Raw genomic sequence first — 14,735 nt, 5'->3', positions numbered from 1 at the left:
GGTTGCCACATATACAGATTTATCTGTATTTTATTTTTCCTGATGAAAACAGATTTGAATGTGACGATAGGAAAGAATTTCTTAATACTGCTGATATTCCACATTTGCCTAGAAAATGTTTTTCTACATACACTGAGGTTTTTAATGCAATTTTTCACGCGAATTTTCAAAGTTCTCCAGTTTTCTTTTATTTTTGTCTTAGAAATGCATGAAACGTCAAAATGTTGGTGGTGTCTTTAATTTTTTTAAAGTCTCTCTGCCACATAGAAAATTTTCGATACAAAAAAATATACACCAGATCTGTTTTATGCATTTCTAAGATATGTGTAAAAAAAAGGAAATTTCTTTAGTTTTGCGGTTTTTTTCTTCACGGAAGTTATGCGGTTTCAAACTCCTTAAGTCTCAAAGTCGTTTTTAAAAAAAAAATTTTTTTATAACACCATATCTCGACGTTCAATGCATTTCTAAGACATTTGGCATAAAAATCGAAAATATGATTGGATTGAATATATATGAGGCGAAATCGATCTGTTTTGTGATTTTATACCGGATGCTATCAAAATTGTCGCTACCAAAGTTTTTAGTGTTATTCTCAAAATGTTTACCGATTTCGGTTACCGGCACCCCATGTTTTTTCGACGAATCGTGAAAAATTGTCAGTGACATACAGAGAGGCAAAATCTGCTAATTGGTCTGCAAATTACCAAATTTCCTAGTTAACCTGAAAATCGTTTTTCGTATAAAACCTTTTTACAGACTTTTGAAACTTCGATTGTTTGCAGACATTCGTCAGAATTCACCGACTTTTGAAAATCGGCGCGATTTTTTTGTTTTCGCTAGCCAAACTTATTGTATTAACTGGCATCTCTGGTGATATGCAACACGTGGACAAATTGACAGCTTCAATACATCCATCATATAAGTAAAAACTTTGGTTCTCTGGTTCTGTTAGCCATGGCGACTCTAAACAAACCGTCAAAAGTCTAGAAAAAAAATGACCTTGGGATTTTGAGACCGTGTAATTTCTGAAATCCGCGTTGGAAAAAATCGCAAAACTAAAGAAATTTTTTACTCTCAATAATTTTTCGAAGAACGATTATTGCATCACGAAGGACTGTGCGAAATATTTTACGCACTCGAGTTTCATTCGGTCTGGAGTGATCACAGCAGCAGGATGGGTCCCTGAAAAATTGCACGGAGCTAATTTCGAGCTGGTGATATGCAAATATTGGCTCCTGAAAAACGCATAACCCAAAATAGAAATCATTCTGTACACCAGTAGCGTGTTTCTTTTTCAGAGTTCTTTTACGGAAACCGTTTAACAATATTATTTGAAGTACTGATATGAACGCTATAATTTACAATAATAGTCAAAGGCATTTTGATTTTTTTCTGTTGTCATTGACTGGAATTGAGTGCATAACTTAAGTTAAACCGTTTAAAGGCATCTTTTTTTACTCATATTAGGCAAATTTATTAATTTCACTCTTTTACTCGCCCCTCCGAGCACTTTTTCTGATTACAGAATAGAATGTAAACGTAATATAACTAGGTATTTCAAAAATGCGCTCATTGAACATATTGGACGTCACATTCAAACAACCCTCCCCCTCTCCCCCTGTCACAAAAGGTCACGTTTTGTGAAACATCCCTCTCCCCCTTGCTGCGTGACGTTTTTTATAGATAGCCCCTTAGGAAATCTTTTTCAATATCACCCACTTTCCTACGCCTTTTCCTCAATTCATTTTAGAAACGTTTTCCGTCCATCGGTTCCAGAAGTTTGATAACAAACTACGGTTACTGGACACAGTTTAGTTTCGATATACTTTTGTTATCCCAAGTAGCAATCCGCAACTAGTTCTGATACAACTAAGTCAAAACTATGTTGCAACAAGAGCACGAATATGTTATTTATGTTATACTGGTTAAAACAAGGTGACAGCAATGTTTCTTCATAATATGACTAGTTATGAAATAGTTATTTAGGTTTCAAATCACCACATCTTTTTGTCGTATTGAATTAATTTAAACTTATAAGCTATCGTTACTTATTCCAAACATATCTTTAATAACAACTGTGCTTCTAGCTACTAGTTGAAAATAAGTTTATTTAACTCCAATAGTAACACCCCGTAACTAGTTCTGATACCACTCAGCCCAACTATGTTTCAACAAGAGCACGAACATGTTTTTTATGTGATACTGGTTAAAACAAGGTGACGGCAGTGTTTCTTCATAACATAAACATTGAACTAACTATCATTTGTAAGTTATCGTTACTTGATTCTAATGATAACGAAAATGCAACTTAAAAAACTTTTGTTGGTTTGAATATGGCGATCCCATCATGGAGACGCAAGATATGTATAAAACATAAATAAAACCAGGAGATTACTTTTTTCAAAACTACTTTTTGGCGAAAATAATGAAAGGCAGAATAACATAGTCATTTTTGTTCTATACATAAACACTAAAAAAATAATCTAGGGTTTGAACACATAAAAAATAATCTAGGGTTTGAACCTCGATTGTGATAATGAATTATGTATTTAACATAATAAGAAATTACTCTACTTGGATCAATTTTGAGCATTCTGAACATATGGTTATTTCGTTGTTTGTTTTTCAAATCTTCATAAACAGATTTTGATTGAAGGCGCATAAAAAACGGTTAATTAAAATTGAGTTCCGCTCGACAGTTTTAAAATCGTTGTGAAATTTACAAGGTACAAATCAAGATTGTGATTTCAAGTACCCTACTGCCTTTTTATTGCTGATAGAAAATTATTCTGAATTCATTCAATGTTTATAATGTCGATGGTGACTGAGTTTCAACTAGTTTACTTGAAAATAAATTATTTTCAAGTTATAGAAAGATAAGTTATTTCAGTATGGCATTACAACGGAACGACAACTTTTTTTTAACCGACTAAGCAACTAGTAGAAAATGCGCTTTTTGAGTCACGCAAGTGGTTAGATGTTAGTGATAATCACTCAAATTTCTGGTTGCAAACTTGTCACAAATAAGCTAGCGTAACAAAAACTGTTACTTGGGTAAGGGAGAGTGTTCGGTTACCGGCACCCTTTTATTTTAAGCTCATAACTTCTGACTTAGTGCACATTATGCGGACATCTATACATCAATGGAAAGCTGAAGTCCCTAGCTAACAACTGATTAAGAAACCAGGTTGATTCATTTGATTGAAAAAAACAATTATTATCAATTTAGTAAAGCGATAAATGTTAGCCAAATTTCAAAAAAGGTGTTCGTTTACCGGCACCCCAAGAAATTTCTCAAAAAATGGAAGAAATATAAGTAAAGGCTGCAGTTATTCAAAGAAAAAACAGAATTTTTTCTTTTTGGAAGCGTTTTGGACAAAAGTCTTCATTGTCCGATGGTGACTTCACCTTGGCTCTCTTGGTCGACGATTCGTAAGGTGAAGCCTTTGGTGTTGATTTGGCCGGTCTTCCACACGGAACGACCAAAATTAGCTCTGCGCCTAATTCGTATTACTGTTTTTGAATTAGTTGATTTTAACAACAAAATTTCCAAATTAACTATGAAATTAGTTAAAATTGAGAATTTACTGTGCTGAAAAAAACTCTTATTTTTAGAGAATGTGTTTAGTTGGCGAATATCATGGACACAAACCAGCAATATTTCAATCCAGTACGAAATTCTCATTGACAACTAATTTTGTTATTAAAGTCAGAAAATTTGGTTCTATTTATCTATCACAATCATTGCTGAAGAATAGCACAAAGAAAACAAAAATTGAATTGAGTTTATTAACAAGTTTTTGAGTCAAATACTCATGAGAAGTGTCAAATCAGACCAATCCATTGAAAAGCTAAATAGGACAGTCTTGTTGAAACTGTTTGCAAATTGTTTTCATGTTTTTCGCATGTGTTACGATATATCCATATATAAATTTCTAAACCGATATGTAAAAATGAAGTAAACTCTTAGTGGAAAGTGAATTTACATATTCAGAATTTGTGCGCATTTGAAGCGATTATGCGAGTTAGCAACGGAACTACCCGAACGAGGGCAGCGAGAATCGCTGACGACACGTTAGCATCGGCGCCGACCCGACGGGACAGACAGGAGCGCCGACGGAGCATTTTGTACCTGAGGGCATCGATCCGTGGGAGCGGAGGAGCGTCACGTTGACTAGAAAGTGCAATTCGGCAGTATGAACTGTAGACATAATCGAATGAAAGAATAAAGTTTAGTTTAATTCTAGGCAGGGAACCAAGTGGTTGTTCTTTTTTAAAAAGAGGTTTAGGTAAGGAATTATTTAACTGGAGGCTCCGGCGAGATACTCCGAAGCGGGAACAGGATAAAGTGATAGTGCAGTGCAAAAATCTTCAAATCAGTGTAACAAAAATCTTAAGAAAATCACTTGGAAAATAAGTGTTCATTGCTGGTTCAAAGAGCCAAGTTGCATATGCTGGTTAAAAGAGCCAGGTCTGGCTATCACGAAAGCGAGCTACGAGACACCGAGGATACCTACCGGACCCGATCGGCACCGCTGGCCCGAAGTAACGAATAGTAAAACGGATCCACCAAACGTGCCTGCTCGTAGATTCCCCCGTTTGCGGAGGACAGCCACAACAAAAGTCCAACCGATGTTGGCCGCAACTAAGACACGGTCTTTTATGTAAGTAATTAGTTATACAATATATATTAGTAATTTTTGTTCAGAAACGAACGAAGGAAATTTAGAGATATTGCTCAAAACCAACGGAAATAAATAGTGTTTTTGTTCGCATTGCCACCATTAAATTAATTGTGGAAAAAAAGCCAAGAAAATCCAGAATACTGGTAAAACAAGTGGAAAAAGTGTTCATCAGTCTCGGTTAAATTCTTATTTCACAAAATAATGGCAAATCCAGTACCGAATCCGGTTGCTGCACCACTGACGATGCAACAATTCATTGATCTGGGAAAACTACCAGATTTCATTCGAGATTTACAAAATTATGATGGCAAGCCAACAGAACTATTAGCATGGCTAACGGATGTTGAGGGCATTTTCTGTATGTACAGAGATGCACGAGCCACGGAAGCGCAACTTGAATTAATCGAGCGCTCCGTGAGACGAAAAATCAGAGGCGAAGCAGCCGATATCCTTAATTCAAATAACATTGTGCATAATTGGCAACAAATAAAATCTACGCTGCTTCTGTATTACAGGGACAAACGTGATATAAAAACGTTGGACTTCGAATTAACCACAATAAAAAAGAACTCAAACGAAACTTTAGGCAGTTACTACTCCCGGGTGAACGAACTACTTTCATCCATAGTAGCTCAAATCCAAACAGAAGAAAAATTGGCCCCACACGTTAATTCACATATCGATTACTTTAGAGAAAAGGCAGTAGATGCATTCATTCGAGGCTTAGAAAAACCTTTGTGTCAGCTACTAAAAACATTTAATCCAAAAACGTTAAATCAGGCATATCAGTTTTGCCTAGACTACTACAATATGGATACTAGATCGGCACCTTTCCGAAATGAACATTTCACCCCAGCTCCCAAACCAAGAGATTTGGAAATTAATAGACTTCCTCCCAGACCACCTCCACGGAGATATCCACCTCCACCAATTCCAGCCCCTAGAAACTTAGGCTTTCCACAGATGCCACTATTTGGCAGGCAATATTTCCAAGCCAATCCCTTCACCCAGACCAGGCCTCAGTACCAACCCAATCCGTTTCAAGCACCCCCACGACCATGGGCTGCAAAACCATTACCAAAACCCGAGCCAATGGATATCGATCAAAGTATGAGAACACACAATGTAAATTATGGCAACAGGCCATCAATGGATCTTAAAAGACCGCCGCCAATGTCGGGGCAAACATATCCGTACCCCTTCAAAAGGCAAGCTCACCCGGTTGATACAAATTTTGATGATCAAACAGATGATCTCTATAATTACGAATATGATTATTACAATGATCTATATCCATATTATGATATTCAACCTTCAGTAGAACCGGAACCAAAATTAGACACGCAAACCGAACAAGAACCGCAGCAAGATGAGGCTACAGCCTCTAATTTTTTAGAATGGAACCCAAGTTGGTGAAACCTATTTTGCTCTACATCAACTTGAAGACTACGAGTGGAGAGTTTCCCTTCGTAATAGATACAGGAGCGAACATAAACTTAATTAACCCAAAACTTGCCTGGGCCTACAAGGATAGCAGGCCGTACGACTTTAATGCCAAAGGCATAACTAGTGCTAACGGTAAATTTAACGCAACCTCTGCGATAGATATAAACTTTTTCTATCCGAAAATTAATTACATTACAAAATTCGTCTTACATAAATTCCACTCATTTTTCCACGGGATCATAGGGACAGAAATACTGAATGACTTAAATGCAAACATTGATTTTTCTAATAAGATTTTGACCTTGTACTCTGATAATCAGAAACTTGTCATTCCTCTTTGCGTATATTCTCAGACAAACTGTGCTTCTAATAGTGTTTTTCGAACTGCTCATCTTACTGAAGAGGAGCATACTAAACTAAAAGTCGTCCTCGACAACTCCAAAGAAGTTTTTCATGAAACCAATGCAAAATTAACATGCTCAACAAATGTTGAATGCACAATCAATACCACTGATGATACTCCAGTTCATCAGAAGGTATATCCTTACCCCGCTGCCTATGCAGACGAGGTAAAGAAACAAATTAACAAACTCCTGGAAGATGGTATTGTTCGACCATCTCGTTCAGCGTGGACGGCACCAGTATGGGTTGTACCGAAGAAACCCGACGCTTCAGGAGAAAAAAAGTTCCGAATGGTGATCGACTATCGGAAGGTGAACGAAAAGACAATTCCCGATAAATATCCAATGCCAGAGATAGGGTATGTTTTAGATCAGCTCAAGGGTCAAAAATATTTTACCACTCTTGATTTAGCGTCTGGGTTCCACCAGATTAAAATGAAGGAGAAAGATATTGAGAAAACTGCTTTCGCCATTAACAACGGGAAGTACGAATTTACTAGAATGCCATTTGGCTTGAAGAACGCTCCTGCGATCTTCCAACGGGCAATTGACGACGTACTTAGAGATCACATAGGGAAAATATGCTATGTGTATATCGATGACGTTGTCGTGTTTGGAAAGACCCTAGATGAACATTTGGAAAATCTTAAAATTGTTCTAGAAACACTAAGTAATGCAAATCTCAAGATTCAGTTAGACAAATGTGAGTTTTTGCATTCTGAGATTGAATTTTTAGGGTTTGTTATTGGAGCGGAAGGAATCAAACCTAATATTAAAAAAATCGATGTTATCAATAGGTATCCAGAGCCTACGAATCTCAAAGAGCTCCGTTCTTTCCTCGGAATGATGAGTTATTATCGAAGATTTGTAAAAGACTTTGCGAAAATCGCAAAACCTCTTACAAACCTTCTTCGGGGGGAAAGGAATCCCTCATCAAATAGGAAAATTTCGCTTTCATGTGATGAAAAACGATGCTTCGACAAGTTGAAAAACGTATTGAAATCGTCTGACGTCCTCATTTACCCGGATTATGGGCAACCTTTCATTCTCACAACAGACGCATCTGATTTTGCTATAGGTGCTGTCTTATCCCAAGGTGACATCGGAAAAGACAAACCGATTCACTTTGCTTCCAGAACTTTGTCTTCGGCGGAAGAAAAATACTCAGTACCAGAGAAGGAAATGCTAGCAATTTTCTGGTCACTGCAAGTATTTAGGAATTATTTATACGGGGCAAAATTCAAAATTTTAACCGACCACCAACCGTTAACGTTTGCTTTATCCCCAAAAAACACAAATGCCAAACTCAAAAGATGGAAGGCATATCTAGAGGAGCACGATTATGAAATCGTGTATAAGCCGGGAAAAGCAAATGTGGTGGCAGACGCCTTAAGTAGAATTGTATGCTCCTTAACAGCAACCCAACATTCAGCCGAAAATAGCGACGACTTTTATATACCCTCAACGGAATCGCCAATCAACGTATTTCGTCATCAAGTAATAATAAAGAAAGGACCCGATAAAACAATAACAGAAATTCCATTTTCAGGATACACAAGAATTACGGTTTACATAAATGAAATTAACGACAATTTATTATTACAGGTACTAAAAAACCACTTTAACTATTCTAAGGTAAATGGTTTGTTAACAGATGAGAACATAATGGGAAAAATCCAAGAAGTCTATAAAAGACATTTCGGACAACAAAATCTGTTAACGATTCGTTTCACTCAGAATATGCTCGAGGACATAACAGAAGAAGATGACCAATGGAATATTATTCGCACTGAGCATCACAGAGCGCATAGAGGTGCACAGGAAAATAAGCAGCAAATATTTCGGAAATACTTCTTCCCAAAATTAGCTCAAAAAGTAGGAGATTTTATCACTAACTGTCAGATTTGCCATGAGTGCAAATATGATAGGAACCCGATAAAGTTTCCTATACAAGAAACACCAATTCCAAAGGCTCCATTCGAAATAGCGCACATCGACATTATGTTTTTGGAAAGTCTTCACTTTCTAACATATGTCGACAAATTTTCAAAATTCGCTCAAGTCACACAAATTGAATCAAGAGCAGCCATCGACCTCATACCAGTAATAAAGGATATTCTTTTAAAGTACAAAGCACCAAGCACACTTGTGATGGATGGCGAGAAATCCTTTATGACGGGAGAGCTCGTTAATTTCTACAACATACATAAAATCAACCCATACGTAACCGCCACCGGACGGAGTGAGATGAACGGAATCGTTGAACGTTTCCATTCAACGCTCCTCGAAATTTATCGAATCACAAAAACTGAAAACCCGAATCTAGCAACGCCAGACCTGATCCAACTATCTGTACAGAAATATAATTCTTCTATTCACTCCTCCACAAATTTCACTCCTTTGGAAATAATTCTCCCCTCTTCTCGTACCCCAGAAATTATTGAAAAAACCTACAGAAATCTACTGCAAACTCAGAAAAACGCGTTGGAACACCATAATAAAAAAAAGAAACCTATACCAATCGAGGAAAATCAAGACGCATACGAGACGACACGACAAAGACTTAAACACAAGAAAAGGTACAAGAAAATAAAAATTTCGAAAATAAACAAGAGCACAATTACAACCGACGATAATCGACGAATTCATAAAGATGACCTAAAAATAAGGAAAATATAAAACACGACTTCTACTTCTACGTTTCAGATTGCTACTGCTATTATTCATTCAACCAGACCAACTACTATCAAGACACGATGTGACAGCCGACTTACGGGACGTAGGACGCCAGCCAGTCCTGATCTTCGATCAAGGCGAGGCACGGATCAAACTTGACCACACGTATTACATTCACTACTTCAATTTAACGACCATTAGAATGCAAGTAAAAAGCCTTAGGGATCAGTTCGAAAACTTTAGCCAAAATCAATTTTCTGACCTAGTAGAAGAAAAATTCAACGAAATAGATTTCGCATTAAAAAGCATAGACCCAATCAGACGGCATAAACGTTGGGATAGTGTAGGTACAGTTTGGAAATTTATAGCCGGCAGTCCAGATGCCAATGATTTGAGAATCATCAATTCTACCATAAATAATTTAGTTACGAACAATAATGAGCAGATCAGAATTAACCGTGAGATAAACCTACAATTGAAAGAAGCAATGTTCGAAACCAAAAAGGCGATTAATTTGTTCAACACAAGATCAATCGAAATGTATTCTACTAAGATATTGTTTCATCTGAATTACTTATCCAAGAAATTGAACCAAATAACTGATGCAATCATGTTGGCTAAACTAGGAATAGTAAACGAAAAAATTCTAAGCCAGCGTGAAATAGATATCTTAATTAATGATTTAGCTAGGGAAAATATAACAGTTCATACTGCTTTGGAGGCAACGAATTATGCGACGACATCAGTGGCAACTAACAATCTGGAAATTGCTCTCATGATAAAAATGCCAAAACTCGACCCCAGAATATTCAACAAAGTACGACTATACCCGATCATTCACAAAAATAAGCAAATTCATATAGATCATCGATTTTATCTAACTCACAAAGATGAGGTTTACTCCATAAACTCAATCGAACCTACTATATTCAATGCAAACGAAATCAACTTGGACAATTCAACATGCATACCGAAGCTATTGAAAGGAGAACAGGCAACTTGTAATTTCACCGTCAACCCAGTCGAAGAAGAAGTTATCTTTCTAGACAACCAACACTTGTTCATAAACACAATAAAAAATTTCACCCTATCATCAAATTGTGGCATAACAAACAGAAACCTGACCGGACCATTCGTAGTTTTCTTCAGAAATTGCCAGTTATACATCAATAACGCTTCATATAACTCAAGAATGAAAACCTTACCGGGAAACCCAATACAACTACCCTTAGACGGAATCGCGGTAAAAATGCACCAAGAGATCCTAAACATCAGCCTGGACCATCTACATAAACTCCATCTGGAAACGAGGAAGGAGTTAGACGTTATCCGACTATCAACCAATAGTATAAAGTGGCCAACACTGTCTCTTTTTGGGGGAATTATGTCCCTACCTAGCTTAATCGGTATAGCATTTCTCCTTAGATTTCTCATCCATAGATCATCTACAATAAACATACAACAGGCAGCCCCGACCACAACAGTCGAAGATCCAGTACCAGACATCCAACCCAACATTAGACATTTGACAATCAGAGAAGTGATTCGTACGGAACCTCATCTCTTAGGAAGGACGAGTTAGCAACGGAACTACCCGAACGAGGGCAGCGAGAATCGCTGACGACACGTTAGCATCGGCGCCGACCCGACGGGACAGACAGGAGCGCCGACGGAGCATTTTGTACCTGAGGGCATCGATCCGTGGGAGCGGAGGAGCGTCACGTTGACTAGAAAGTGCAATTCGGCAGTATGAACTGTAGACATAATCGAATGAAAGAATAAAGTTTAGTTTAATTCTAGGCAGGGAACCAAGTGGTTGTTCTTTTTTAAAAAGAGGTTTAGGTAAGGAATTATTTAACTTGCGTAATAATGTTTTACGTGGAACAGTGAAATGAGTTTCGAATGTTGCCCTCTAATTGTATATGTATTCGGTTTATGTTTTCCGAGTGCTCAAAGTTTTCAGTGAGAGAGTCGATTTCGCGAAGTCGAATGCAGAAAGCAGCGATTTAGAAGACGAATTTTCAAAAGAAGTTTATGTTTCGCTTATGTCTTTTTCTCCAATACAACATCGTATTTATACCTGCCAATATAGAAAAGACTACCGCGACTGAAATATTTTTCGATAGTAGTGTGCCATCTAGTGGCTAGTAGTCATTACGGTGTTAACGTTTTTTTCGGTGACAGTGCGCCACATAGCTGAAAATGGCAGAAGCCAATTCAACCATTTATGTTGGTTGAAAACAACGTTTTAATTTTCTAATTCAACTAAAAAATTAGTTGAATGGAAATGAAGTGTGCCTTAGCTAAGAAATGACAGCACGTTGAATTGGTGAATTCAACTAAAAAAATAGCCGTTTCAACAAATATTTTATTATTATTAAGGGAATCAGAAATAAAAAATCTAAATTAGCAAAAGTAAGATTTTTTTAGTTGTCTCAAAAAATAACTAACTGAAATCAGAAAATCAACCAATTTTTTTGCCAAAATGCTGATTTCGGTCTTTCCGTGCACGTTTTTTCTTAGCCGGTCCATATGCTGTATGAGCAGCTAAGTGTTTGGCTAAAACTTTGACTTGCTTTGCAGCCTGCATATCACTGACAATTTTTCACGATTTGTCGAAAAAATTGGAGTGCCGGTAACCGAAATCGGCAGACATTTTGAAAATGACAAAACAAATCTTTGGTTACGAAAATTTTCATAGCATTAGGTATTAAATCACGAAATAGATCGAACATATTAAATAATTCAAAGTCGATAGCAATAAAGCTATCTTCATAACAGTCTCTTGAAAATATTTTTTTGTCTCTTTATTAGATTTTAGATTTGTGACACTAATTTGGGCTCATTTTTGACATCAATTGATTCAGATTGAATCGAGTAGTTCACAAAAGCATGCTTCAGTGTTTTTGTCACATAGTCGGCATCATTTTTCCAACCAAGTACTTGACACTACTAATCTAAATTTGTATGAGAAGAGTGATACTAATCTAACCGCGGCGTTGAGGGTTTGAAAATTTTCAATCTTGAAAAATCACCATAGGGGGGTGTGCATGAGATTTCCGAAATCAAAAAAAGGGGGTGCCAAAGGTCTTAGAATTACATGAAACGTCGAGATTTAGTGTCATCTCGAAAAATTCTTTTTTCATAAAATCGACATTCTGGGACTAAGAAAGTCGATTTTCTCAAAAAAATATTTTTTTTGTGATGACACTAAATCTCGACGTTTCATGCAATTTTAAGACGTTTGTTTGCAATTGGGTTTCCAAGGCTCCGTTCGATAGTCGGTTTTTCCTGCAATTCTAGTACCTTTCTATAGAGAAAGGCAAAAAATGAAGAATTTCGGCATTGACCGTTACCACGACTCGTGTCGGTTGGGTCGAACACATTTCCCGATAACACATTCCATGAATCCTTGAACTCAGTCGAATTGTTTTACATGTTTTGTTTTACGGAGATAAAATTCAAATTCAGGAAAGCACTTTTGTCATTCGGATATGAAACATCATCCAGCTGATATTGGGATTATGGCGGTTTATAAATATTAACTGACTGCAAAACAAACACGAAAAATGAGTTCATAGTCCATAGCCGGGTGACCAAATGCCATTCGCATTGGCTGTTTGCCAATCAGCTCTTCGCACGGTGAGTGTAATCCTAGCCATCAGGACCGACCAGAGTAGATCAATTGGAACTGGAAGGCAGGATAAAAAAATAACAGAAGTTCCCTAACCCATTTAAATTCCGCACCGTACACGACGGAGCCGACTACAAAAACAATGAGTTAAAACCGACGCAAAAGCGTTTTCAGTTCCAACAGAACCCGCACAATAAAATCACTTCCCTCAAGTGCAACTGAAAGTTCTTCCTCATTCAGTAGCAGCAGCAGCAGCAGCGGCAGGACACAAATTCGGTAGGCAAATCACGTTTTTGCTCTGCCAGGAGGTGTTGTAGGAAAAACGAATTCCACAAGATCGTCTCCGTCCTTTTTTATTTTTTTATATTTTTTTCTAGTGCCACTGTCAGCAGGTTTTGCTTTACTTTGCTTCTTCAATCCCACAGTGGCTAACGGTGAAAAGGCACCGCTGGGAGTGCTCTGACCGTGGCACTACTAAAACCCGGAAATGTAATGATTGTAAGTTTTGCATTTGTCGTGGACCCGTTCCGGAATGTGAACGATGAATGGTGGAAAATCGTGCCAATGCCAGTTTGTTTTTCGGACTTCTTTTAATGAATTGGGGTGCTTTCTACTTCGATGGAGCTTGGGATTTGTTGAAGGTGTTATACTATTGATAGATGGCAGAGAGGTATATTGTGGCACCCTCTTGAACTCTACTTGAACGATTTCGTTCGACGTTCAACAAATTCTTTCCGCCAATGGACTTCTGGTGCGGGGGGAGGGAGGGTGAGAGTGCAACTACACTTCCAGTAAATAGTTCTCAATAATTCAAACTGTTTCCTTCCCTTATCAGCCGTTGAACTAAAATCCTATTTATATGCGAACGGATTTCCTTCTCGTTCGTACTTCTCGGCGGACTCGGATCCCGACAGTTGCAAAATCATCAGAAAGGAATGCAATTACACGCTTATGTGCATTTCCGAATGCAGGCTAACCTTCGTCTTCGCGCTGTATATTAGAGGTTGTGCTGGGCTGGCACTGCACTGCACTGCTGGTCCTTGGCGGTGACTCGTCTGGGACCAAGGAATAGTGTTTATAACTGGCACACCTCGCTCGGATGCATCAGGAACCGGGCGAACAGCAACAGATTCGCGTTAAAAGATGCATTGCTAGAAGCGGCGGCAGCCGAGTCCCTTGCAACCCATCGCCACCAAGTAAGTGAGCGGTGATGATTTCCTCTTGACGGAGCTGCTGCATCAAGCGGATGCAAACAGAAAATCCAACCATCCGTTTCATTAAATTATGCAAATATGTCGCATTAATTTCGCTCCATCTTCAAACTAATTTGTGGTGGCTGCTATCAACTGCTTCCCAACTTGGAAGCCAATCCGGACCCGGTTGATGCAGTCGACGAAGGTCGTAAATTTAAGGTGTATGCTTTTCTAATGAAGCATTAAAAAAGTACAAGGCAAGCGTCATCGTCCTGGTTTGTCTTGATTTGTCGTTGTTTCAACCAGAACCAGTCTGGCTGAAGACTGCTGAACGAAGTGAAAGCTACATCTCACTTAATTTTAGTTTTTCAAACAATAAACAAAATAATTGAGCAAATTCTAGTCCATCATTTATACCCAAACACTCTCGCTATCAGTGTCCAGCTTGGCAACAGTTCAATGACTAGATCAACTTTCAGCTTCAAATTGTTTCACGTGTACGGCTTGGAATCTGTTTGCACCTTACCACCTCCTGGGCTGGACGGCGGAAATGAGAAAAACTTTTCCGTTAGGTGAATGTACACAAACTCTTGCCCACCCACCGGGAAGATGCGTTGAAGGGTGGGTTGGACCCAGACATTTGCATAATAAATCAATTTAAAGTTAATATCTATAGTGAATAGATGTTCAGAAATTGCGA

At 38.0% G+C, this 14,735-nt stretch overlaps 1 protein-coding gene across 1 annotated transcript; it reads left to right on the top strand.

Annotated features, from left to right (window-relative positions):
- The first annotated feature begins 4,886 nt into the window (after positions 1-4,886).
- LOC131428627 (uncharacterized) lies at positions 4,887-11,072 on the top strand. The gene is made up of 3 exons (XM_058592672.1): positions 4,887-5,793; positions 6,657-7,202; positions 9,202-11,072. Exons 1-3 carry the CDS (start codon positions 4,887-4,889, stop codon positions 10,788-10,790), a joined length of 3,042 nt encoding a protein of 1,013 aa, XP_058448655.1. The 3' UTR covers positions 10,791-11,072.
- Positions 11,073-14,735: the final 3,663 nt, after the last annotated feature.

The sequence above is a fragment of the Malaya genurostris genome, chromosome 2 (genome assembly GCF_030247185.1).
Source record: "Malaya genurostris strain Urasoe2022 chromosome 2, Malgen_1.1, whole genome shotgun sequence".
Taxonomy (NCBI): domain Eukaryota; kingdom Metazoa; phylum Arthropoda; class Insecta; order Diptera; family Culicidae; genus Malaya; species Malaya genurostris.
This window is presented reverse-complemented; position numbering and strand designations above follow the sequence as displayed.

Excerpts from the sequence above, each read along its gene's own strand:
- LOC131428627 (XM_058592672.1), top strand. The coding sequence starts at position 4,887 with ATGGCAAATCCAGTACCGAATCCGGTTGCTGCACCACTGACGATGCAA. Across the intron at positions 5,794-6,656 it reads GCCAATGGATATCGATCAAA|TTCATCAGAAGGTATATCCT; the intron begins GTATGAGAACAC and ends ATGATACTCCAG. Across the intron at positions 7,203-9,201 it reads AATTGTTCTAGAAACACTAA|GAAAATATAAAACACGACTT; the intron begins GTAATGCAAATC and ends CCTAAAAATAAG.